We start from the raw sequence: 27,237 nt of genomic DNA, 5'->3' as shown, positions 1-27,237 counted from the left end.
CTTGGAATTTGCATAAGCACAGTCCTTCACCAGCAATTTTAACTTAGTTACAAAGTGATCAAAACTCTTGTTTATATCCTGCGTCCTCTCATTAAACTTGTATCCCACAAATATCGTATTAGTAGTGGGCATGACAAACACCAGCGGCAGCCTGTCTATGAACTTAATTTAAACTTACGGTTTACACCGTGCTTTGTTTCCGAAGTAGCTGCACTCATGAATATGCTTGTATGCGTCACTGTGCATGACAAACGCCAGCAGCAGCCTGTCTATAAACTTAATTTAAACTTACGGTTTACACTGTGCTTTGTTTCCGCAGTAGCTGCATTTATGAATATGCTTGTATGCGTCACTCGCTCGCTTCTTATTGTTTCGCTGCCTTCTCAATTGTATAATGCATGTTTTCTTCAGCGCTATTTGGAGCACCTCCTTGTTTTCTACTTACTGCGTTCACAATCAGATTACATGGGAGGTGTGATGGTGTGACACACAACTCTGCCTTCCACGGCCATCGCGCTGCAGTCTATTACAGTATATAGACAAAAAATAGGTTCCAGTTATGACCAATGAAACCTGCCCAGCTTTTGTAAGTAAGCTGTAGGGAATGAGCCTGCCAAATTTCAGCCTTCTACCTACACGGGAAGTTGGAGAATTAGTGATGAGTGAGTCAGTCAGTGAGTGAGTGAGTCAGAGAGGGCTTTGCCTTTTATTAGTATAGATACAACTGCCTAAGCCACCATATAGTAATCCTTGCCTCCACTTCACTGAGTAGGACCTCCAGTTCACATTCACAGAAATTCTTCTTTTAACAAAACACTGAATGGAGGTGGCGATTTATATTGATTTGCATATTGAAATATGCAAAATTCTAGGAGTAGTCAGGGTGGGGCTGTAGACACATGCATGTGAGTTAAAATTCTCATTGATTTGGATTTGTAAATGGGAAGTGCATGAAACTTGGCATACGCACAGTTTTATGCATCTGCATTTTTTTGTGTGTACGCACATTTCTGTTTTTGTCCATACACTATGTTTTAGTGTGAATTCTACATAAAGCATTATACATGAGGCCCCTGCAAACACTCTGAAAGAAAAGAGAAAATAATAATGCTAAATATAAAAAGTCATGTAACGCTCAGAGTATAAAGCTGGTCAGTAGTATATTTTTGCTGTATCTGTAAAAGAGTTTTAAAAGGAAACAGAGTCAAGTTTAGTCCTGTATATTATTCATTGTTTGCCTGCTTCAGTCCACAGTACTCAACTGTTGTCTTGTGGGGATAAGTGTCAAATCTCAACTACACACCTAATCAGTTGCCCTGTGGCTCATTTTTCTGTCTTATTTGATTAGTATTTGTTTATATTTAACATAACACACATTTGAGCAAGCATAAGTGATTTTTATCTGCATTTTTTTTGTGTGTGACTGGTTCTTTTCTTTGATCACATAACATAGTACCCATTAAAAATTGCATCTTTATGACCTGGTTTTAAATGTATCTTAGTAATTATTTTTATTATGACTATACAAACCCTAATTTTGGCTAATTGACAGCCATATTGTGGATATTCCATTTGCTGAGAATCAAACTAAAAAAAGAGTCAGAATTTTTGACAGACTTTACAAAGACTGTTTGTTATCTATAGATCTCTATGCCTCTGTATATGAAAATATGTGGTAGTGTTTATAATTTGTCAAATGAATTTTGGAGTGTAGTAATGTTATTGGATTTAAATACAAAGACTAAAATAAGCAAGTTTTTGTTTTTTTATTGTTAATCTAATTTAGTTCTGCAAGCCTAAAACCACTTCTGTTATTATTAAAGTTCAAATGTGTTTTAATAAAGGGCACTTACCTTAGATTAATGTCAAAGAAAAATACAGTCATATGAAAAAGTTTGTGAACCCCTCTCAGCCTGCATAATAATTTACACTGCTTTCAATAAAAGAGATAACAGTTGTATGTCTTTCATTATCTAGGAACATCTGAGTACTGGGGTGTTTTCTGAACAAAGATTTTTAGTGAAGCAGTATTTAGTTTTATGAAATTAAATAAAATGTGAAAAACTGCCTGTGCAAAAGTTTGGGTACCCTTGTAATTTTGCTGATTTGAATGCATGTAACTGCTCGATACTGATTACTTGCAACACCAAATTGGTTGGATTAACTCATTAAGCCTTGAATTTCATAGACAGGTGTTTCCAATCATGAGAAAAGGTGTTTAAGGTGGTCAGTGGCAAGTTGTGCTTCCCTCACTCTCAAAAGATTTGAAAACAAAGATTGTTCAGTATCATGGTTTAGGGGGAAGGCTATAAAAAGCTATCTCGGAGGTTTAAACTGTCAGTTTCAACTGTAAGGAATGTAATCAGGAAATTGAAGGCCACATGCACAGTTGCTGTTAAATCCAGGTCTGGCAGGCCAAGAAAAATACAGGAGCAGCATATACACAGGATTGTGAGAATGGTTACAGACAACCTACAGATCACTTCCAAAAACCTGCAAGAACATTTTAATGCAGATGGTGTATCTATACATCATTCTACAGTTCAGCGCAATTTGCACAAAGAACATCTATATGGCAGGGTGATGAGAAAGAAGACCTTTCTTCGCTTACGCCACAAACAAAGTAGTTGTATGCAAATGCTCATTTAGATAAGCCAGATTAATTTTGGAACAAAGTGCTTTGGATTAATGAGAAAAAAATTATTTGGTCATAACAAAAAGCTCTTTCCATGGTGGAAAAAGAACACCACATTCCAAGAAAAACACCTGCTACCTACTGTCAAATTCGGTGGAGGTTCCATCATGCTGTGTGGATAGTTCAGGGACTGGAGCCCTTGTGAAAGTCGAGTGTCGGATGAATTCAACCAATTATCAACAAATTCTTCAGGATAATGTTCAAGCATCAGTCACAAAGTTGAAGTTGCGCAGGGTTTGGATATTCCAGCAAGACAGTGACCCAAAACACAGTTCGAAATGTACAAAGGAATTCAATCAGAGGGAGAAGTGCAATGTTCTGGAATAGTCCCTTGACTTGAATGTCATCGAAAATCTATGGGATGATTTGAAGCATGCTGTCCATGCTCAGCAGCCTTCAAATTTAACTTAATTGGAGAGATTTTGTATGGAAGAATGGTCAAAAATACCTACCATCCACAATCCAGACACTCATCAAAGGCTAAAGGAGGCATCTAGAGGCTGTTGTGTTTACAAAAGGAGGCTGGCATGGCTTTACCTAACTTTCAGTTTTATTACTGGGCAGCAAACATACAAGCTATAAAAACCTGGACACAAATAGATGAACATACACAGGCCTGGTCCGCAATAGAAGTAAAATCCTGCAGCACTTCTTTATATTTCCTGCTCTGTGCCCCGATAAATGCAAGCTATCGGCAATATACTAATAACCCAGTTGTGCTTCACTCACTCAGAATATGGAACCAATGTAGAAAGCATTTTAAGATGGAGAAGCTTTTATCTGTGGCACCTCGGCAAGAGAACCACTTCTTTCAACCTTCGCAAACGTGCAGTTTTTAATATGTGGAATATGTGGGATTAACTTGCTTAGAGATCTTTATATAGACAGCATCTTTGCATCCTATGAACAATTATATTCCAAATTTAATATTCCAGCTACACATTTCTTTCACTATCTTTAAATTAGGAATTTTGTTAAACAGAACCTGCCCGATTTTCCTCATCTTGCACCCTCATTCATGCTGGAAAAAATATTGCTCAATTTCAAGGAGTCAGACACCATCTCTGCAATATATAAAACAATTTTACAGTCCCTCCCTTTTAAAGATCTAAGAGGACACTGGGAAAAAGACCTCTCAATCAATATATCAGAAAAGGAATGGAAAGTAGCAATGCAGAGAATTCACTCGACCTCCATATGCACAAAGCATACAATTATTCAGCTCAAAATTATATAGCGAGCACATCTGTCTTGCCTAAATCTCTCCAAAATGTTTCCAGGGCATGATCCAACCTGCGAATGCTGCAATCAAGTCCCAGCCTCACTGGGTCACATGTTTTGGGCCTGCACCAAATTAACATCATTCTGGGCCAAAATGTTTAATTACCTTTCAGACAGCCTTGGACTCACAATCCCTCCTAACCCTTAACAGCTGTGTTTGGGGTTCTTGCAGATGGGTTTAAAGTGGAGAAGGACAAACAAATTGTGATTGCATTCACTACACTGTTGGCACGCAAACTTTTTGTGCTAAACTGGAAGAATCCTAACTCTCCTCTTTTAAGTCAGTGGGAAACTGATGTTTTATACAATTTGATATTGGAAAAAATCAAATACTCATTTAGAGGATCTGTACAGATTGTTTTCAAAACATGGCAGGATCTAATCAGTAATATTTTAGAATAAGCTCTTAAAGCACAGAGGAAGCAATTATTTCTGTATTTCTTTTTCTTTTCCATTGATCTCTATTGGCTTATCAAACTTATCAATTTAGGTATGCTTACAAGCCTTAAGTTTTACTCCGTTGGCCATGCTGTTTCTCTCAGGGGTGGGGGGTCGACTTGTTCTCAATCCTACTTTTTGTAAAGATTGATTGATTTGTATGGAATGATTATAATAATAAAAAAAAAAACAAAAGGAGACTCAACTAAGTATTGATGTAATATCTCTGTTTGGGTGCCCAAATTTATGCACCTGTCTAATTTTGTTTTGATGCATATTGCATATTTTCTGTTAATCCAATAAACTTAATGTCACTGCTGAAATACTACTGTTTCCTAAGGCATGTCATATATTAAAAGGAAGTTGCTGCTTTGAAAGCTCAGCCAATGATAAACAAAAATCCAAAGAATTAAGAGGGGTTCTTAAACTTTTTCATATGACTGTACATTATTCAATGGACAAGTAAGTTGCTTATTTGAATAATTTAGCTTAAACTGTTTTTTGATTAAAGTAAAAACAAAAAGCACAAGTGCTCTATACTGTAAATATCATATAGTGAGTCATTTTGAACTGATCACCATATGTTAACAGCGAGCTAACAAAAACAAATAAAAAATATCTGTTTTAATATAATCAGAGAGTAAAAATATTTTTGCTCATTTTTTTAATGAATATATTTTTACTCCCTGATTATATTAGAATATACTGTGTTTTATTTATCCATTCATTTTCACAGTATGTTTATTCAAGAAAAGGATCTTGTGGTTCAAGAGCCAATGGCAACAATATCAGATATGAAGCTGGAGCCAATTCTAGATGTGATAATAGTAGACCAAAGTGCTCATGCACATACACTCACAATAGCTTTGCTGTACCAATGAGTATTTAGAAGTGGCAGTTAATCGAACCCACACATTTTTGTATAGATAAAGGTAAATTGGACATGGGTTGAATGTGCCTACTTCACTCAAGGATTGCTTAGGCCATGATTTGAAAACAGGAGTCTTTATGTATGAGATGGCTACTGCAATTTATCACCCATATGGTATTTATTTAATAATTATATATAATAATTACATAAACCCTCATGTAAAGTGAAAAAAACGCTCACTTTGTTTTTATTTGCCATATTATATACTGGTCCAAAGGGCAGATGATGTTATAAAGTTTCATGGGCAGTGGAGCACACCATGGCGAGTCACTGCTGTCAATACATGCTGCACTTCTCATTGTGGATTGGATTACTGCTGTAGCACTCTGTGAGGTTTTTGGGCCTGAGTTTGAGTTTGGTTGTATAGTAGGCCTTTGTGAAGCAGGATAACCCCTTGTGAATCTGCAGAATGAATTGTTTGGGAGGAGCCGACAATATGGTATTTTTGGCAACTGTGGAAAGAGAAGGGTACACACAGCTAGAGATGTAGTTCTGGACCGCTGAAATGGGATTCCATCAGAAACCTTTCAAAGTGAAAGAATTTGTATTTCAGGGTCAACTTAAATAATATTTTCTTTTTATTACCCTGCTTAAATACAAATTAGAAAGTGGTCGTCTAAGTATAGTAATATCTGTTACCTGAGAAAATAATGTTTTCTTTTTCAATAGCCAGAGGTTCAAGTTCGACAAGTAGCTACAAAATTTGCAAGTACTGTTTTTGCTTCTGACCATATTCCATCCAGATACCTCCTGTTGCTTGCCACTGGAGATCCGTGAGTATCTCAGTATTTTGTGCATTTTTAAGGAATTAAAAAAAAAGTATTTAAAAATGTAAAATAATTAAAACATTTAATGTAAAGTTTAAGATAGTAGTTTAAAGGCAATCAATTTGCAGTACATTATTCACATATTACTGAACAAATCAAGTATAAAAATGCATTTTGTTTTTGCAAAGGAATATTTTGGCCATGTTTCTTTTCTATTAAAAGAAATGCGCAAATTATTTCTCTTCTCAACCACCCATAAATCAGCATTGGCTGCAAATGTACATGTGTTATTTTTGTCATAAGTTGATGATACAGTGGGTTTTAGTTTACAGATGTGACTGGGAAAATCAAAGGTATTTCTTCCACCATTAAGAAAAAAATGTATGATGTGGGGGCTGCTAGCTGTATAGCTCTGTTGTAAGGAGTGTTTCAAGTGAATGTAATTTTACTCTGTTTTGTTTCAATCAAAATAAAAACCTTTATTTCTTTTGCTAGATTTGACAATAGAAAATTTTTTATAGAATATATTATGATAATTTTGTAACAGTTGGACTAAATAATGTGAGCATGCTTTGATTTACCACTCTTAAGTGTATTAGGTTCATTAGTTTTTAAATGAAATCCCTTTGAATAATTTAGTTAATGCAAACATAAGACAACGGCTGTGTCAATATATGTTCCATTTATTCTTTGAAATAAACATCTTCCCTCTGTTTTTAATACTAGTCATACTTGAAATAACTGCCGAAATAACAGTTCATTTTCAGCATGCTTTCTGTTCTGGCAGTAAAGTTCGTGTTTTTGCACTAAGAGACAAAGGAAATTTTGTTTGGCTATTGTTTTAAGGGATTGTAAAGTGAAATGGAAATACTGTTATGTTTATCTGCAAAAAAAAGTTCAGTTAGGTCAAATCAGTTTAATAATAGTGTCTTCAAGAAGTGTTGCTCTAAGAAAAAAATATTTTTTTCATCAAAAGGAAAGACAGGTATGAACCCAAGATAAATTTTATCAGATTCTTAATCACAATATGCAGAAATAAAAAGAGTTAATTTTAATTTTGAATGTAAATTTTGTAAATGAAACAACTTTATGCATAATCAGATGAAGGATAAAGCTGAATAAGCAAGTTTTGAAGTCTTCTGGAATATTTAAATCACTGAATAGATTAATTACTATATACTGTAAAAGATAGCCCGGCCACAGACAGACACGACAATGTAGTGTCCAAAACACTCACGTTAATTCAGCAACCTCTATTTACAATATTTACAAGTATGCAGTCCTTGGTTCTTCTGGCTGCCTCCACTCCTGTCTCTGGAGCTTCGTCCTGCTCCAGCTCCCAACTCTAGCCCCGTGCTTGAAGTTTGGCGGCCCCTTTTATCTTGTCCCAGATGTGCTCCAGGTACCTGACGATGCACTCCCCAGTGTGGCGGGAGTGCTGCCCTTGCACCCAGAAGCACTCTGGGCATAAGCCATCCCTGGTCTGTCAGCACTTCCTGGTGTCCTGGAAGTGCTGTACCCCAGGGATCAAGGACTGGTCGAGTACCCAGGAAAAAGAAGTGCCTCTCTCCCAGTTCCTCCTTCCTCTGGGCAGGGTTCCTGGCTGTCTATTACAATACATTGCCTTCAGAAAGTATTTAGAGACCACTTTTCAGCCAATTTCGTTATGTTCCAACCTTAAGCTAAAATCGTTTAATTTTTCCCCTCATCAAACAATACTTGCTCAGAATAACAAAGTGAAAACAAGATTTTAGGAACTGTATTGTACTGTTAAAAATAAAACCTGAAACATCACATTGCCACAAGTATTCAGATTCTTTACTCGGTACTTTGCTGAAGCATCTTTGGCATTGATTACGGCCTAGTATTCTTGGGTATGATGATGCAACAAGCAACTGGATTTGGGGATTTTCTGTTATTCTTCTCGGCACATCCTGTCTGGTTGGATGGAGATTGCTTTTTCCAGGTCTCGATAAGAGATGTTTGATTAAGTTCAATTCCAGGCTCCAGAAGAATAGTAGATAAGATAGATAGATAGATTATTAATCCCAAGGGGAAATTCACATACTCCAGCAGCAGCATACTGATAAAGAACAATATTAAGTTAAAGAGTGATAACAATAAAGGTATAACAGACAGACATTTTTGTATAATATTAACGTTTACCCCCACCGGGTGGAATTGAAGAGTCACATAGTCTGGGGGAGGAATGATCTCCTCACTCTGTCAGTGGAGCAGAACAGTGACAGCAGTCTGTCGCTGAAGCTGCTCCTCTGTCTGGAGATGATCCTGTTCAGTGGATGCAGTCGATTTTCCATTATTGACAGGAGTCAGCTCAGTGTCTGTCGCTCTGCCACGGATGTCAAACTGTCCATCTCCGTGCCTACAATAGTGCCTGCCTTCCTCACCAGTTTGTCCAAGCGTGAGGCATCATACCTCTTTATGCTGCCTCCCTAGCATACCACCGCATAGAAGAGGACACTCACCTCAGCCGTCTGATAGAACATCTACAGCCTCTTATTGCAGATGTTGAAGGATGCCAGCCTTCTAAGGAAGTATAGTTGGCTCTTTCCTTTCTTGCACAGAGCATCAGTATTGGCAGTCCAGTCCAATTTATCATTTAGCTGTACTCCCAGGTATTTATAGGTCTGCACACATTCACCTCTGATGATCACGGGGTCCATGAGGGGCCTGGGCGTCCTAAAATCCACCCCCAGCTCCTTGGTTTTGCTGGTGTTCAGTTGTAGGTGGTTTGAGTTGCACCATTTAACAAAGTCCTTGATTAGTTTCTTATACTCCTCCTCCTGCCCACTCCTGATGCAGCTCACGATAGCAGTGTCGTCTGCAAACTTTTGCACGTGGCAGGACTCAGAGTTGTATTGGAAGCCCGATGTATATAGGCTGAACAGGACCGGAAAAAGTACAGTCCCTTGCTGCGCTCCTGTGTTGCTGACCACAATGTCAGACCTGCAGGTCCCGAGACACATATACTGAGGTCTGTCTGTAAGAGAGTCCATGATCCATGCTACCAGGTATGAATCTACTCCCATCTCTGTCAGCTTGTCCCTGAGGAGCAGAGGTTGAATGGTGTTGAAGGCACTAGAGAAGTCCAGGAACATAATTCTTACTGCACCACTGCCTCTGTCCAAGTGGGAGAGGGATCGTGTAGCATATAGATAATGGCATCCTCTGCTCCCACCTTCTCCTGGTATGCGAACTGCAGCGGGTCGAGGGTGTGGCGGACCTGTGGCCTCAGGTGGTGAAGCAGCATCTGCTCCATGGTCTTCATCACATGTGATGTCAGAGCGACAGGCTGGAAGTCGTTCAGCTCACTAGGACGTGATACCTTTGGGACTGGGGTGATGCAAGATGTTTTCCAAAGCCTCGGGACTCTCCCCTGTTACAGGCTTAGGTTGAAGATGCGCTGTAGAGGACTCCCCAGCTCCAAAGCACAGGCCTTCAGCAGTCGTGGCGATACTCCATTTGGACCCGCTGCTTTGCTGGCACAAAGTCTCCTCAGCTCTCTGCTTACCTGTGCTGCTGTAATTGTGGGTTGGGGGAAACTCTCCTATGCTGGTATCAGCAGAAGGATGGGTGGAGGGTGCAGTACACCAAGGTGAGAGTGGGTTAGGGTGGTCAAACCTGTTGAAGAAGTTGTTCATCTGGTTTGCTCTCTCCACGTCTCTCTCAATGGTGGCACTCCGCTTTGAACTGCAGCCAGTGATAATCTTCATCCCATCCCACACTTACTTCATGCTGTTATTCTGCAACTTCTCCTTTCTGAAGGCACTGTATATTTTCAAAACTTGTATTTTTCACCTAGTGAAAAATGAAACAAATTTGTGTTAAAATTTAGTTTATAGATGTATTGTGTTTAAAATTAAGGTAGCACCTTTTGGCACTGATGTTTTAGTACTAATTGTTGGGTAAACAGCTAAGAGGAGAATTACACTAGTCATTGAATAAAATGTTAAGTAATTTTTTACAAACATATTTCTTATTATTGATTCTAGTCATGGTGGCAGTGTTTGCTTTAAATTTTTATAGCAATGTACCTGCAGTTTAAATGTAACTGAAAGCTATTTATCCATTTAATTCACCTTTTCCATCTTTTTTGAAGTCGAGAAGAAGTTCATGGTGAAGCTCAGCGAGTTCTGAGAGCACCTTCAGCCCAGGCAACAGACAATACAGTTGTAAAACCTATTCCTCCTTTTCCAGAGATGGTCAGCTACATTCACGAGAAGGTAAATTGTATAATCAGCTTGAATTAACAAAATTCTCATCCTATTTCATTTTCATGAGAACTTTACAGTAAATATACTCATATTTTTTGTAATTGTCCCAAAATTTGTAATGCTCACTTTTTATTATTCTTGGCAACAAATGAACAGTTTCTGGCATGTCTATCCGATAGAACTATTTGTTTAATGCAAGATATGTCCTGCAGTAGTGACAAGGCAAATGATTACATAAAATATATACGTCATATGTACGGTATTTTTCCTAAATATCATGCAAATATCTTGTAAATAAAGACAAACAATTGGGAAAGTGTTGATGTTCATAAAAAAATGATTGCAGAAATTTTCAAGTTCTGTACAAGTAAACTATTGGTAGTTATTTTGCAAGTACAGAATAATATGAAGTGTATTTGCTTTTAGTCAGATAACCAGTAAAAAATTGTGAGAAGTATTTAAAAGATTTGGCAGTAAGAGTCAAAAGAATGGTCTTAAGTCAGAGTTAGAGACTTCTGCACCAAAAGAAACAATTAGACAGGTCATCTCCCTGACAGCCCTGCGGTGAGCTAGTGCCCTGCCTGGGGATTTCTTTCTGCCTTGCTCCCTGTGTTGGCTGGGATTGGCTCCAGCATACCCTCTTAACCCTGTGTTAGGATATAGCAGGTGGGATAATGAATGATAATGATGACTGATATCCCTTACAATAATTAACTCTTTTTCGTTTATTTTAGCTATTTCTGTCTATATGCAGTATCTGTGCAAATGTTTTAAACATTTGTGAAAAGATGCTTTAAAGCAGAAATGCTTTCAGAAATGTCTTGAATATATTTTTTTTCCTCAAACCTCCTTACAAATTAGTAGTTGGCGGGACAACTGTTTGCATTAAAACCAGCTGTAATTCTGCCTTAAAAATATTTACAAACAGATACTTTTGCATGTAGTTTCTGAAGATATTGATGTGGTAAGTTGTTTCAAGCTTCTTGAGGAACTTGCTACAGCTGCATTGCAGACTTCTGTCTCTACAAATAATCCCAGACGGGCTTGATGGTGTTTAAAAGGGGGCTCTATTAGGACAATGCCATATGTTGTAGGTTTCCCTGTTCAGTGTTGTGTGTTTAGGGTCAGTGTCATGCTGGAGAGTACAGAGTGAAGTTAGGACTGATGAGATGCCTCTTTGATGATTACTGCATGATGGAAAAGATTTGCCTGTACTTGTCAGCAGTGAGGTGACCATTGATTTTGATCAAATCACCAAAACATTTTGTGGAAATGCAGCCCCAAACATGCAGAGATCCTCCTGTGTTCTTCACTTTTGCCTGCAGTTATTTATTCATATATCATTCTCTAGCAGATAAACTGCCTTGTAACAGAGCCAAAAGATTCAAATTGTGACTTATCAGTCCAGGTTTTAACATTTTTCTGCACCACAGTCCTTTTGATTTTGTGTGTTAGGTGAGTCATTTGGCTTTATTTCCACTTCAGAAGAATGGTGTTTTGGTTGCAACTGTTCCATGAACACCATTTCTTATAAGACTTCTCTTGACTGTAGATAAATGTACCAGGGTCTCAGAATTTTCTGCCATTTCTGGGCCAGTAGCTGTGTAGAACATCTTCCGATTTTGAAGGGAAGTAAGCTTGATGATGTACTTATCATTTGCTAAACATGATTTCCTTTCCTTTCTATGACCAACCACTGCTCTTCTGTTCCCCGGCCTAGGCGGTTTACGCTTCTGTAGAGTAGCCTGGGCAGCACATTTGGAAGCACCTGTCAGCCGTGACATTTCTCCTTTGGAGAAACCTTGATAAGATACACAATGACCAACTTGTGTCTTGTTGCAGGGTAAACTACCACATCTCTTGCAACCTCACCTTTTTAGTATGGTTGTCCATTGTTCATTTTTATTCCCTCTACACAGTGGTTTCTGTTTGAGTTAATTGCTTTGGTTCAACCTAAATAGCAAGTCATTGATAGTTAGCTCCTCTTTCTTATACAGTATTTGCTTGTCATGCACTGGGCAATATGAATCCACAGTTCACACATTTTCTAACTGGAAAGTGGTCAAATGCTATGTTAGACATTCAGATATGTTATTGCATTGCTTTTCTTTTTGTAAAAGGAATGTTTAAAAGTCTAGTATGTCAATAGAAAAAGCACATTTTAATCTAAAAACATAAATTAACTGTCTTAATACAAGACTTTTGCACTGAACATGTTTTCACTTTTTCATTATGGGTTATTGAGTGCAGTTTGATGGACACAAATGGCTAATTATTCATTTTCAATTAAATCTACAACACAATAAAGTGTACTGAGAAAGGGAAGGTATCTGAATATTTTGAGTCCACTGTAAATGCTATATTGAATCTTATCTTGGCATACCTTACAAACTCCCAGAACATCCTTGATTTTCATCTCAGTATTGAAAAAGTAAATGAAACAACATGTTACCTCATCTGCCTTCTCCTTCAGAGAGACAGCTTAATCCTATACTTTCCCTTCTGGTACTGTGTGCCCCTTAGTAATCAACAGGTGCTGCCACCTTTGGTGTTTTCTCTCTCACATTTTTCTCTTTTTGCTGGAGGGCTAGGTCAGGCTTACTAGGTCACCTGCCCCCTTCCATTTTAATGGTGTCTTACATTTTTCTGTCAAGGCCACATTTCCCTCATGGTGTTTCCCTGTCTGGGGTACAGTACACAGCATGCATGCAGTATGTAGTGTCTTTTAAATCAGAAACTTTCTACAAGTGCAAGAGCTCCTGCTCAGAGTGTGTATGCCCAACTCTCTCTGTTTCTCGCTCTTTCATAGAACCAATGTCTTATGCCATTCAAGTGGTGTCCTTGTCCATGGTAGCCTATAGACAGCCAGATACTCCTTACAGTTTACACTTTCCTAATTTGTCTGATTATTTATAGTATTAAAATCCATAATGTCATCTTGTTTAACTTTCTGCAATTTTTTTCTGCTGTTTTATGGACCTTAATTGACATAGAAGTTGCTGTGTAAAGATAGATTTCAATTTCAACCTGATTCTTTCTTTCCCTTCAGGCTTTACAAAGAATGAAAACTCCTGCAAAATACATAGTTGGAACTTCCACTCTTCCTTTTAGCCCTTCTGCATTTGGAGAGGTAATTCCTAATTGCTTTATGTGCATGTAATTCTCATTCATTTGTTAAACATGATACATAATTTGTAACAATTGACCTGAAACAGGCAGTTTGTCCAAAGTGCACACTATGGGCATTTCTTGAAAATTATTTTTTCATATTTTTTGAAATGGGTTTCTTCATTTAACAGATGTGCTGAGGAGACCCAAAAATCAGTCGTATTCTTTAAGAATAAGCATGTAATTTGGATATATCTTGGAGTGATTGTTCTTTTGTTTCCTGAAATGTAGTTGGGGAATTTTATTTATATTTTTAGACTATTGCTTCCTCATGTATTTCTCATTAACATCAAAGAAAAATAACTAAAATAAAACAAGCAAGCTAGTCAAATGATCCATAGTTGTTTGTTTGCTTGCTTATACCTGCATCTTGACTCAGTATACAGATATCATAGTTAAGGAATTTGTGCTTTTTGTCTACAGATCCTCTATATGTCATTTCCTTTCACTTTCACATTAACACCAGATTAGCTGCTTTTCCCTTGGAAACATTAGCCCATTAGCAGGTCTTTGTTACTTAAGATCCTGTTAAATGTTCTTCAGCTGTTAGCCATTTCTTAGAACTACTGAGCTCATCATTTTCTTACGTGATTTTAAGCATACTTGAATATTAGACCAGTGCAGAAGAACATGTATTCAGTTTAATACATCATTTACAGAAGTATTTTTTTTTTGGTTTAATGTCATATTCATTGTTCACTGTATTACTCTTTTTTCATTATTTTTCATTATTATTCATATTCATTATTTTTATTGTTTTGGAGACATTTGTAAAATAATAAATGTGTTCATATGTATCTTATGTACTTTTTATGTTAAATCAATTTAACCAGTTTTTGATTTAAAATCATTTTAAATGTAATTTTTGGATTATCAGTTACTGTCATTACCCCCTTACTTTGATTGAGCATTAACTGTATAAAAAGTACACCTATCAAAACAAATTTCATTGTTCATTTTTTGTGTATTCTATTGACTAATTACAGTCATTTGAGAACTTACAGCTCCATGTGGCACACACCATTTGTCTGTATATCAAATTGGACATACGTCTGTCACAAAGTGCACTGGTCATTGTAGTTGAAGCTCTGTGGGTCTACTGTGTGTCACCTGTATGCACACTTCAACTGTCGGTACAGAGTAGCACAAAATGATCTTTCAGTACCCACAGCTGCATGCAGAGTCAGTTAGCAGAAGGCGGCATAGGCCAAATGCATAAGAATTACCCACATGGAACAGTGCTGATAAAAACAAACCTTAAAGGACCCTCCAAGAGTCAGAAAACATGTGAGACCCTGTGAAATAATAATAATAAGATAGATAGATACTTTATTAATCCCCAAGAGGAAATTCACATACTCCAGCAGCAGCATACTGATAAAATAAATAAATAAATAAAAATATTAAAGAGTGATAAAAATGCAGGTATAACAGACAGTAACTTTGTATAATGTTAATGTTTAAGGTGGAATTGAAGAGTTGCATAGTGTGGGGGAGGAATGATCTACTCAGTCTGTCAGTGGAGCAGGACAGTGACAGCAGTCTGTCGCTGAAGCTGCTCCTCTGTCTGGAGATGACACTGTTCAGTGGATGCAGTAGATTCTCCATGATTGACAGAAGCCTGCTCAGTGCCCATCGCTCGGCCACGGATGTCAAACTGTCCAGCTCCATGCCTACAATAGAGCCTGCCTTCCTCACCAGTTTGTCCAGGCATGAGACATCCCTCTTCTTTATGCTGCCTCCCCAGCACACCACCTCGTAGAAAAGGGTGCACGCCACAACCATCTGATAAACCATCTGCAGCATCTTATTGCAGATGTTGAAGGACGCCAGCCTTTTAAGGAAGTATAGTTGGCTCTGTCCTTTCTTGCACAGAACATCATTATTGGCAGTCCAGTCCAATTTATCATCCAGCTGCACTCCCAGGTATTTATAGGTCTGCACCATCTGCACACAGTAACCTCTGATGATCACGGGGTCCATGAGGGGCCTGGGCCTCCTAAAATCCACCACCAGCTCCTTGGTTTTGCTGGTGTTCAGTTGTTGGTGGTTTGAGTTGCACCATTTAACAAAGTCTTTGATTAGTTTCTTATACTCCTCCTCCTGCCCACTCCTGATGCAGCCCACGATAGCAGTGTTGTCAGCCAACTTTTGCACGTGGCAGGACTCTGAGTTGTATTGGAAGTCCGATGTATATAGATTGAACAAGACCGGAGAAAGTACAGTCCCCTGCGGCGCTCCTGTGCTGCTGACCACAATGTCAGACCTGCTGTTCCCGAGACGCACATACTGAAATCTGTCTGTAAGATAGTCCATGATCCATGCTACCAGGTATGAATCTACTCCTATCTCTGTCAGCTTGTCCCTGAGGAGCAGAGGTTGGATGGTGTTGAAGGCGCTAGTGAAGTCCAAAAAAAACATAATTCTTACTGCACCACTGCCTCTGTCCAAGTGGGAGAGGGATCGGTGTAGCCTATAGATAATGGCATCCTCCGCTCCCACCTTCTCCTTATATGTGAACTGCAGAGGGTCGAGGGCTTGGCGGACCTGTGGCCTCAGGTATTGAAGCAGCAACCGCTCCATGGTCTTCATCACATGTGACCTCTGGGTGACAGGCCTGAAGTCATTCAGCTCATCAGGATGTGATACCTTTGGGACTGGGGTGATGCAAGATGTTTTCCAAAGCCTCGGGACTCTCCCTTGTTCCAGGCTCAGGTTGAAGATACGCTGTAGAGGACTCCTCAGCTCCAACGCACAGGCCTTCAGCAGTCGTGGCTATACTCCATCTGGACCCACTGCTTTGCTGGCACAAAGTCTCCTCAGCTCTCTACTTACCTGTGCTGCTGTAATTGTGGGTGGAGGGAAACTCTCTCCTATGCTGGTATCAGCACAAGGATGGGTGGAGGGTGCAGTACTCCGAGAAGAGAGTGGGTTAGGGTGGCCAAACCTGTTAAAGAAGTTGTTCATCTGGTTTGCTCTCTCCACGTCTCTCTTAGTGGTGGCACCCCGCTTCGAGCTGCAGCCAGTGATGATCTTCATCCCATCCCACACTTCCTTCATGCTGTTATTCTGCAACTCCTGCTCCAGCTTTCTCCTGTACTGCTCCTTCACCGCCCTGAGCTGGACTCGGAGTTCCTTCTGCACGCGCTTAAGCTCATGCTGATCACCTCCTTTAAAAGCCCTTTTTCTGGTTCAAAAGGCCCTTGATGTCACTTGTAATCCATGGCTTGATCTTAGCATAGCAGCATACTGTTCTTACTGGAACTACAATGTCCATACGGAAGTTGATGTAGTCGGTACTGCAGTCAACAACCTCCTTAGTTTTCTCGCTATGTGACCCCTGCAGGATATCCCAATCTGTAGTTCCAAAGCAGTCTCTCAGAGCCTGCTCTGCCATAGGGGACCACTTCCTGAATAAGCGTGTGGTTGTAGGTAGCTCCCTCACTCTTGGTTTGTAGTGAGGCTGAAGCAGAACCAGGTTATGATCTGCTTTCCCAAGCGCAGGCAGCATGGTGGCGCTGTATGTGCCCTTAAAATTTTCATACACTAGGTTAATAGTCCTATTTCCCCTGGTGTTACAATCCACATATTGGGAGAAGGCAGGTAATGTTTTGTCCAGCGTCACATGGTTAAAGTCTCCAGAGATTAGCACAAGCGCCTCGGGGTGCTGTGTTTGTAGTTTAGCTACAGCGGCGTGGATGATGTCACCTGCTATCTCCACATCCGCGCGAGGGTGGATGTAAACAATTACAACAATGATATGTTCAAACTCTCTGGGCAAGTAATTGGGATGCAGACTTACGGCCAACAGTTCGATGTCCCTGCAGCAAGTGGAGATTTTGACGTTTACATGTCCAGGGTTGCACCACCTTGTGTTCACATAGAGAGCGAGTCCTCCTCCTTTCCGCTTCCCGCAGGTATTTGCGTTTCTGTCCGCTCTAACTGTGCTAACCCGGGTAGCTCCATGTTAGCATCTGGGATGCTAGTTGTTAGCCACGTTTCACAAAAACACAACAAACTGCATTCTCTGTAGGTCCTGACATTTTTCACCAGCACAGCCAGTTCGTTGATCTTATTTGGTAGTGAGTTCACATTTCCCAGGATCAATAACTAATAACTACCATAATGAAAGATTTGGAATCATTTATAAGGGGTTTCTATCATTTTGATGGAAAAAGTGAAAACCATCTGCTCAGATTGGAGCAGTTATGTGATGAACTAAAGGAATATGGCCTTTGCATCCTGTAGCAGGTGGTTTTGACAATCTCTAGAACATTACAAATTACACATTTGTTTTCCTATGGACCTCGCCCATAAGTATGAATAGCCTCAACTCAGTCTGCTGTAAATAGGTGAATGACTGTGTTTCATTACTGATTATGCAACACAGTAAGAGATAGTCACCAGACCCCCAGCCCCATCCCGTTTTGGTAACATATACCACATTCCATAGTAACATTCATCCATTGATCCATTTTCTGACGTGGATCCGGGTCTGGTTTGTGGGACCAGCAGTCAGATCAAAGATGCTTAGACATCCCTTTTTCCATCAACACTTCCAGGATGATATTGAGGCACTCAGAGGACAGCTGAGAGATACAATCTCTCCAGTATGTCCGTAACACAGCCTCAGGTAGGTGTCCAGGTGGCATCCTGTTCAGATGCCTGAACCACCTCAACTGACTTATTTAGATGCAGAGAAGCAGTGGCTCTACTTTTTGATCTTCCTGAATGTGTGCACTCCTCTCCCTATCACTAAGGCTGAGCCCAGACACCATTGGAAGGAAGCTTGTTTCTACCGCTTGTATTTGTGATCTAATCTAGGTTGAAGTAATTCAGCAATCTAATTCCTAAGAATCATAAAAGCAGTGCTAGTGTTTGTAGGGCGCCATCTGTTGGAAAGAAAACTACAGTGCTTTTTTTTTTTTTTAAACTATATGCATTACAAAAATTTAGTATGTAAATCATAAAAGCAGTGGTAATATTACAAAATACATTCCAATAGATGATGCACTGCAGATGTTAACACTGAATATGCTGTGGTCTACAATGATTACTTAGATTTCAACCCATTTCAGTCTGGTAGCACAGATACTTTTATATAGGATGATTCCCCAGGGCTCAACCATTACTCTTTTATTTTTTTGGAAAATCTTAAAGAATTGTATTTTTGAAAATCATGTAAGAAAAATGTCAGGGAAATGTATTGCTTTGCATAATGTGTGTTTTATAATTAAATGCACCTTTTATTTTCTATTTCAGATTATCTTGTATTTAAGAATGTGCCTTGCCTACAGTGCTGGAGCTATGCCCACCTCACAGAGTATAGCTGACATGCAAGATAATGCTCCTGTCATAGCCCGGTATATTAAAAACCTGCTTACTAAAACACAAGATGATTCATTCCCATCAAACAGAGTGTCCAATTTAAATCCTGTTTTGATCTATGTGGAACTTCTGCATCAGCTGGTTTCTGCCACGGGAGGTAAGTTTTACAATGTAAATGTATTGTGTACTGATGCAGATAGTCATTCCCAAATTTTTTTTCCAATATATTTATATTTATATATTATATATATATATATATATATATATATATATATATATATATATATGGCTTTCAGTTGACTTCATAATTGCTTGATGACTTTTTAAAAAAAAAATCTTGATTTATTTTCATTTTTAGGTGTGCCAGTAATGTACTGCTTGCTGGAAGTGGTTTCAGTTTGTCCTGAAGAGCTCGCTGTTGGTTTCACTGACAAAATTGATTGGATAAAGGTAAAATGATACTATTCTTTTTGCTACCGTTTACATTTTCTTTTTAATTCTAGCTGTAATTTATTTAGCCCAAGCTGGATTCCTCTCCCGCCCCCCCATTTTGCATTTTGATGCTGTGAAACTATTTTATTAAACTAATAATCACTAATTAATATAACTTTTTCCCCATACATCAATTCATCCAGCTTCCAAACCCACTTATCCAGAGCACAGTCATGGGGAAGTTAGAGAACATCCCAGCAAGCTATTGTAAATATTTTTCCCATGTTTATACAAGCATAGGAAGCTGTCTGATTAGAATTTTTCATGACCAGGAAATTACAAGATTCCTAAATATACAGTAAATTAACAAATAATTGTTGCAAGTGCAATTAATAATAATTAAAGAAGGCATACATTTGGATGAAGTTATTAAATCTTAAAAACGTTGAAAAATTGCATAGGTTTTGTTACCTTTTTAGTATACTGTCACTTCTAATATTACTTACGTTTTTAGTCCCTAATGAATACAAATAAAGAAGATATGAGAGAGTTGGCTGCCCAGCTGTATGCTGTTGTTGTATCAACTATGCATGGAAATGAATTGAAAACTGCTTTGGAGAACCTTATTAAGATTACAAAAGATAATCATGTAAGTTCATTAGTCTATTATATCTCTGTTTCGTGTACTTAAGTTTACAGTTTTATGCAGGTTACTAACCTTAAAATTTAATTTACCTTTGAGATATTATTAATGAAAATAAAAATGTCATCAAGTTTTCAGCATGTCGCATTAGTCAGTATCTTCTTACCATCGTGGAATGAACCTTACATGAGTTTTTACTTCTTAGCTGATAGACAGTTAATAGTAAATATGAAACCTGAGCATATGGCAGTAGAAATTTCACATCAGGTATAGTAGTTCATACTCCTGTGATTGCAAGAATTTGTTTTCAAGTAATCTATTATATTAGAAAAGTAGCCAGGGTTTGGAGTTAGTACCCATGTTTTCTCTATATATAAGTGCAAACTGGAATCCTCTGTATTTTGGATACATTAAGTCAATATTACTAATATTAGTTTCATCCTACTATTTGTCTACAGTAGTGGCCAAAAATTTTGACAGTTACATAAATGTTGTATTTTAGAAACTTTGTTGCTTCAGCATTTTCTTATTATTTTTAAGTTTCTATGTTATACTGAAGAACAATTATAAATATTTTGTAAGTTTCAAAGGCTTTTATTGGCAAATACATCAAATTTATTTAAAGATTCAATATTTACAGTTTTGACCCTTCTTCATAACTTCTGCAATTCGCTCTGGCATTCTGGATGTCTGCCTCAGGGCCAAATCGTGATTGATGTTGACCCATTCTTGCCTTTTTAGTGCTTTTAGGTGATCACAATTTGTGGGCTTCTGCTTGTCCGCCTGTTTTTTGAGAATTGACCATAGGTTCTCGATGAGATTAACACTAGAATTACCAGAGCCAACGAAAAAACTCATAATTCCGGTTTAAATCCCTTCGCACCTCTCCGTCACCCTCTTTTGTCTTCTAAATGAGTTGATAAACCCAAGCAGCTTTATACCATCCCCCCCCATCACCTCTGAACAGCCAAGAAGTTCTCCCAGTTCCTGTCTTGATTGATTATCTAGGAGTGAGCTACTCAGAATTGTAAGGGGAAATAACTTGATGTGCATTTTGTGTCTAAACAATCTATGTAAACAAATCATTAAAATAGAAAAGTTTTTCATGTTTTAGTAATAAATGACAAAATGTACACATGAACTATATAATATGTAAAGGCTGATGGCCAAATATCAAATAAACACTTCCATAAAAAGGGCAACTACAATACAACAGCTTCTGTATTGCAGCGGTTAGAGCTGTCGATTTATAATCCAAAGGACGTGAGTTCGAAACCAGCTCCCCTGCAAATTTACTGTTTTGAGTAGTTAGCTGCTCTTATTGTTACTATTATACAACAAAAAATGCAATCATCAGATTCAAATGTTAACAGTTCACACACACCCAAGGGCCGTTCTTTCTACGTTTAGGACATGTGTACCTGTTACAAAAATTCAAGTGACGGTGAGATACAAAGAAGGCAGATTCACCAGTATTCTCCAGATCAGAGAATTTCCAGTTCCATTGTCTCAAAACACCACTCAAATCTACAGTTATCCCCATTCACATTGGACGTTATATCGTGATCGTGACTGAGAAAATAAGAGTGAGAAATGAAATGAAATGTATGTTTTTATTGTATAATAGTAACAATAAGAACAGCTCACTACTCAAAACAGTAAATTTGCAGGGAAGCTGGTTTCGAACTCACGACCTTTGGATTATAAGTCGACAGCTCTAACCGCTGCACCACAGAAGCTCTCATATTGTAGTTGCCCTTTTTATGGAAATGTTTATTTGATATTGGTCATCAGCCTTTACATATTATATAGTTCATGTGTACATTTTGTCATTTATTACTAAAACATGAAAACGTTTCTGTTTTAACGATTTGTTTACATAGATTGTTTAGACACAAAACGCACATCAAGTTATTTCCCCTTACAATTCTGAGTAGCTCACTCCTAGATAATCAATCAAGGCAGGAACTGGGAGAACTTCTTGGCCATTCTGAGGCGATGGGGGATGGTATAAAGCTGCTTGGGTATATCGACACATTTAGAAGACAAAAGAGGCTGATGGAGAGGTGCGAAGGGATTTAAGGTTTTTTCGTTGGCTCTGGTAATTCTAGTGTTAAGATCTGGGGAGTTTCCAGGCTATGGGTCCAGACTTTCAATGTTATCTCCAAGGCACATTGTTATCACTTTGCCTTGTGACATGGTGCTCCATTATGCTGGAAAATACACAGATCGTCACCAAATTGCACCTAGATTTTTGGGAGAAGTTGCTCTTGTGGGACGTTTTGATACTATTCTTGAATTATAGCAGTGTTCTTGGACAGAATTGTGAGTGGGCCTACTCCCCTCGATGAGAAGCAACCCCACACTTGGTTTGACTCAGGATGCTTCACTGTTGGCACAGCATAGGGTTGATTGTCCAGATGTCCCAAGCAGTTGGAAGGAGATTTCATCTGAAAAAGTAACTTTGCACCCATCTTCTTCTGTCAATTCCTTGTACTTCCTGCAGAATTTCAGTCTGTTGTTGAGGTTTTTCTTGGAAAGAAGTGGCTTCTTTGCTGCCTTTCTTGACACACAGCAATTGTCCAAAAGTCTATGCCTCACTGTGCATGTAGATGCACTCGCACCAACCTGTTGCCAATACTGAGTGAGCTCTGCACTGGTGGCAACACGATTCTGTAGCTGACTCCTCAAGAGGAGACAGTCCTGGCATTTGCTGGACACATTTAGCTGATCATTTTGTGCCAGGGCCAAAATAAGTGAAAATGGGTTTTTGTGATACAGTTAACTTTTTTTGCTAATACTGTACAACTCTTTGCAATAAATTCATATGCATCTGATCACTCTGCATAATAATATAAAAACATTGTGAATTGCCATCATAAAAAATGAAGCCACAAATTTTTCAAAACACATTTGTGTCATTGCTATAACTTTTGGCCACTACTGTAATTTGCCTGTTTGGCTAACATTAGCAGTACTGTTACATTTCAGTCATCAATAGACATTATCGTTCTACACAGCTTTAACTTTAGTAAAGCAAAGTAAATCTTTATTATTTAGTATAATAATTGAAAAATATATACAAAAAGCAGTCATCTCTAGAATCATCAGTAGACACTGCCTTTTGGTATAGCTGCTGGAGATGCAGGCTATAGTAACAGTCCATTTGGAGCTATCTGACTGGACTGATTCTCACTGTCTCTCTCGAAATCATTTATTCTTGCAAAATAACACTCTTAATAAGATGTAAACATATTGTTTTCGTCCCCACATGTCCAATAAGGCTAGATAAATAGAGTATTATTTACATAAAGAAAACTAGAAGAGGGTATACTTAACAGGCTATTCAATTTTGTGCACTTCACTTGGAAAAAGTGTAAATTCCACATAGAAAGCCTCAGCCTGGATTTCCACATAAGGTTCTGGAACAGTGAGTTAACATATTTAAGTATTAAAAAGTTTTTTTGGTTTAAGCTTCATATCGGTAGTTCTCTTTTTTGAAATTGTCTAAAAAGCTTTTTGATTGATAGGTAGTATTATATTTATACCAAAGGGGATATTTAGATATTCCCAGCAGCGTAATAAGTAAATGAATAAATACATATTGTTATAAACAACAACCCCCACCCAAAATACACACCATAATTGCTAAAAAAAAAACAAAAAAAAACTTACTGACTTGACTAAAGATAAAAGGAGCAAACTTAATCACCTTGAAGCACTATAAAGGTGTATTACAGTTAATCATAAAAGAGACCCAGAAGCATTTCTTATATATATCTAAATAATTTGTTGCCTGAAAGTACTTGGTGTTAAGAATGTCAGAGAGAGGATATGCATCATTGTAATAATGGCCATCAGTTTTGTTTTCATTTCCCTTTGCTTTATTTTTTAATGAAATAGTTTGATTGTCTTTATTATTACTTTGTTTACTCAAATTTCAATTTTGTCCACTTTTTTTTTTAGAATCCAGAAACTCAACATGGAGCCATTCTGGCATTGGGCTATATGATTGGTAGATACTTGGCCAGCCACAAACTTTCAGAAAGCCCGCAGTTCCATATGGCCCCAATGATGAAAAGTCAACTTGGAGATGATGAATTGATTCAGATGGTCACAAGCACAATTGGTAATTATGGTTCATTTGCATTAGTAATTTTGGAACTTTTGATTGTTGAACAAAACATATTTGTTAGAAGTAAGATGATTTTTTTCTTATTAGCATTTTTAAACATCTAAGGTTGTAAACATTCATACCTAGTAAGTTTGCTTGTTTAAAAGGTAAGATAAAGTTAAACTTTAAAAGGTAATTTAGAGAGAGACATGTTTCCAGACTAGACTCTAATAAAGGAATTGTTGAGAAATGCTGCAAATTTAAGAGGTTCATTGGTTGGCTTGTTCAAGAAAAATTAAGTTTTAGTAATGTGTACAAATATGTAGGTTCTGTCAAATCTCTGCAATATTTTAGGAGTCCATCTTGCAAAGCCAAAATATATTGGACAATAAAGTAATTCTCTTATGCTTTCTATATAGATGATACATATCTATATATGCTTTGCAGTGACTCTTGTTTTTAAATATACATTACTATATGTAGCATTCAAATCTGCAAGCTAATACAAAAATCAACATTTCTTAAAGAAATACACATAAATGTACGTGTTCAAGAAATTTATTTTCTTTAAAGAGACGTTTTTAACAAGCAGATATTTTGTGAATGAATACGTGTTATCTCTCTGGAGAAATACACATAAAATTTTCCATTACAGTACAAAAGTAATAGTAGGTTAGAATTGGGGGCTGCTGGGCAGTAAGGAGATGCACTGCAAGGCAGTTACAGTATATTGGAACTGTCATTTAGTGGTGATTAGTAGGGAGAATGACTGAGATACCTTGCAGTAGATTAAAACCTGGTAAAATCACTGCCAGATTAGAGCATTGCCGAGTCATCAACTAAAGATTTTCTTAGTTGAAGGAAATGCTTGTAACTGTTTAACAATTTGTAAAACATTCAATAACATTTAACTGTCATTTTTCCTAGGGTCTTTTCTTGACAGCCCTTCTCCTAGTTTAGTCATTGCAGCTTGCACTGCACTGGGAGAGATTGGAAGGAATGGATCTCTCTTAATCCCTGCAGAAGGGACTGGTTTCACAAAGTTGTCTCTGGTGGAAACCTTACTTGCTAAAGTACAATCTGGTAAAGAGACCCATAAGGCAAGTTTGGTGCAATTGTTCCACTTATTTATATTTCAATTTAGTACTCCTTAACAAGAGCTTTCGGGTAAAGCAGTGTTTAAAATTTGAATGTTTCCTATGAAGTATGTTACACTAGCAAGAAGATCATTAAAGAGACGTTTTCAATGTACCATGGTCTATATCCTAATCTCCATGTTCCTGGGTGAACTGTGATCCTCAATTATTTTTTTTTAATTTTTATTAATTTGAGAGAACTGTGAAAGTCCTTAATGACACAATTTCTGATAATGTATCTATCCAAGTGTACATTTGTAGAGGATCAGGTTTATGTTCATATATTGATCAACTTTAGGTACTTAATAATATGCATGCAAGTAAACGTAAAAATTCTGGGCTTCTATATAATATCTATACTTTGCTTCTCAGATAATACAGTGGACCCTTGACTTACAAACTCAATTTGTCTGCGAGGGCTGGTTGTAACTCAAGTTGGTTGTAAGTCAAGACTATTTTTCCCATAAGAAATAATGGAAATACCCGTAATGCGCTCCGAACCTCCCACAGCAACACTTACTTAACCTTTTCATAAAAAAAAGGGTTGTATAATGTGCAAAATTTACCAAAACACCAATAATTTTTCTAATGTACTAACCAAAAAGTTATAAAAGTGCCTAGCCTACCAGAAACAACAATTTCATACTGTACTCACCATTTAATTTGACATCTTTGGGCTGCAGGAAGGAAGGAGGAGGAGAAAGAAATGAAAGGTGGTTATTGTTTAGAAGGAGCCTCCTCATGCAAATCTTTTCTTTGTAAAATCGTCGAGATGGTGGATTTCGACATGCTGTACATATTAGCGAGATCGGTCACACGAACGCCACTCTCATATTTCCGCATAATTTCCTTCTTCGTTTCGATTGTGATTGCTGTTTCTCAAGTTAATAATGACAGTAGTCGAGCACTCAGTTCAAAGCTGGTCATGTTGTTAACTGCTGTAATAATACACTCCAAAGCAAGCCGGTGCTGACTCAGCCTGATGACATCATCATGTGCTGCGCCAGCCTGCTAGCTTACATCCCTTAACAATCGCTTTCTTTACCTTCTTTACCTTCTCTTCTTTCCTTAGCAATTATGCGTCTTGCTTGCCATGGTCTTAGTGAATTAAATATATAGATAAATCACTGCACTGACCGAAATTACATTCACAAACACATGTATCTGGGCTCCGACTAACGCTTACGAACGCTCTCGCTGTTTGTTTACATTCGCACAAGCGGATACACATGACCGCATTCGGGTCGTAACACAAGATGTTGGTCGTAAATCAAGTTGATCGCATGTCAGGCTGGTCGTATGTCAAGGGTCGACTGTATTAGGTTATTACGTTCTTAATTTAGAAAGTGTGAAGTTAGAAAAAAGAAAAATAAAACAATTATAAGTTTGACAGAAATTACGATAGAATTTCTGTGGTGAATGTTTATATTATATTCTAGTCCTCATAATATGAGTTCATTTTTTTTCAAGTAACATGGGAGATTATTTTCCCATTATCTTGTCGTAGCTGGCTTAAAGGAGTTCTCCACCCAAAAATGATGCATCTTCTTTATATGTTACTTAACCCATATTGATTGTAATGATAGCCATGAAAAAATGTTATTCTCTTGTTTTTGTAGAGAATGCAGATAACAATGTTTCTGATAGAACGGGAGTCTATGGTGACCAGTGCTGTTCAACAGCAAACAATATCAAAAAAGTCTATGAAAAAAAACACCCATTACTCATGTTACATAATCCACATGTCAAGTCATCCAGTCATATGTTCACCAGGGGCCTCATGTATAACGGCGTGTGTAGAACTCGCACTATAACATGGCGTAAGCACAAAAGCCGAAATGTGCTTACGCACAGAAAAATCCAGATGCAGGAATCTGTGCGTATCTAACTTCCACGCTCTTCCGCTACATAAATCCCGATCAGCGTGAAAACGAACGCTCGTGCACGCGCATTATGTAACGCCCCAACTCCTCCCAGAATTACGCCTCTTTGAATATGCAAAATAATATAAATCGCCCTTAAGCGCAGCCTTCTGTGAAAAGACAATGGGAAAAGCACGGGGGAAATAT

The 27,237-nt window shown here is 37.9% G+C and overlaps 1 protein-coding gene across 2 annotated transcripts in view; it reads left to right on the top strand.

Moving 5' to 3' along the window:
* The window catches only part of ecpas (Ecm29 proteasome adaptor and scaffold), a 144,806-nt gene that overhangs the window by 80,425 nt on the left and 37,144 nt on the right, over window positions 1-27,237 (top strand). For both annotated transcript variants that reach the window (XM_039759395.1, XM_039759394.1), the window contains exons 15-22: window positions 6,015-6,118; window positions 10,233-10,356; window positions 13,397-13,477; window positions 18,778-19,000; window positions 19,202-19,293; window positions 19,790-19,924; window positions 23,885-24,047; window positions 24,960-25,132. In XM_039759395.1, coding sequence (XP_039615329.1) covers window positions 6,015-6,118; window positions 10,233-10,356; window positions 13,397-13,477; window positions 18,778-19,000; window positions 19,202-19,293; window positions 19,790-19,924; window positions 23,885-24,047; window positions 24,960-25,132 — 1,095 coding nt within the window. The remainder of the gene's footprint in view (window positions 1-6,014; window positions 6,119-10,232; window positions 10,357-13,396; window positions 13,478-18,777; window positions 19,001-19,201; window positions 19,294-19,789; window positions 19,925-23,884; window positions 24,048-24,959; window positions 25,133-27,237) is intronic.

The sequence above is a fragment of the Polypterus senegalus genome, chromosome 7 (genome assembly GCF_016835505.1).
Source record: "Polypterus senegalus isolate Bchr_013 chromosome 7, ASM1683550v1, whole genome shotgun sequence".
In the NCBI taxonomy this organism is placed as follows: Eukaryota; Metazoa; Chordata; class Cladistia; order Polypteriformes; family Polypteridae; genus Polypterus; species Polypterus senegalus.
The sequence above is the reverse complement of the archived record's forward strand: the minus strand, read 5'-3'. Positions and strand labels throughout refer to the sequence as shown.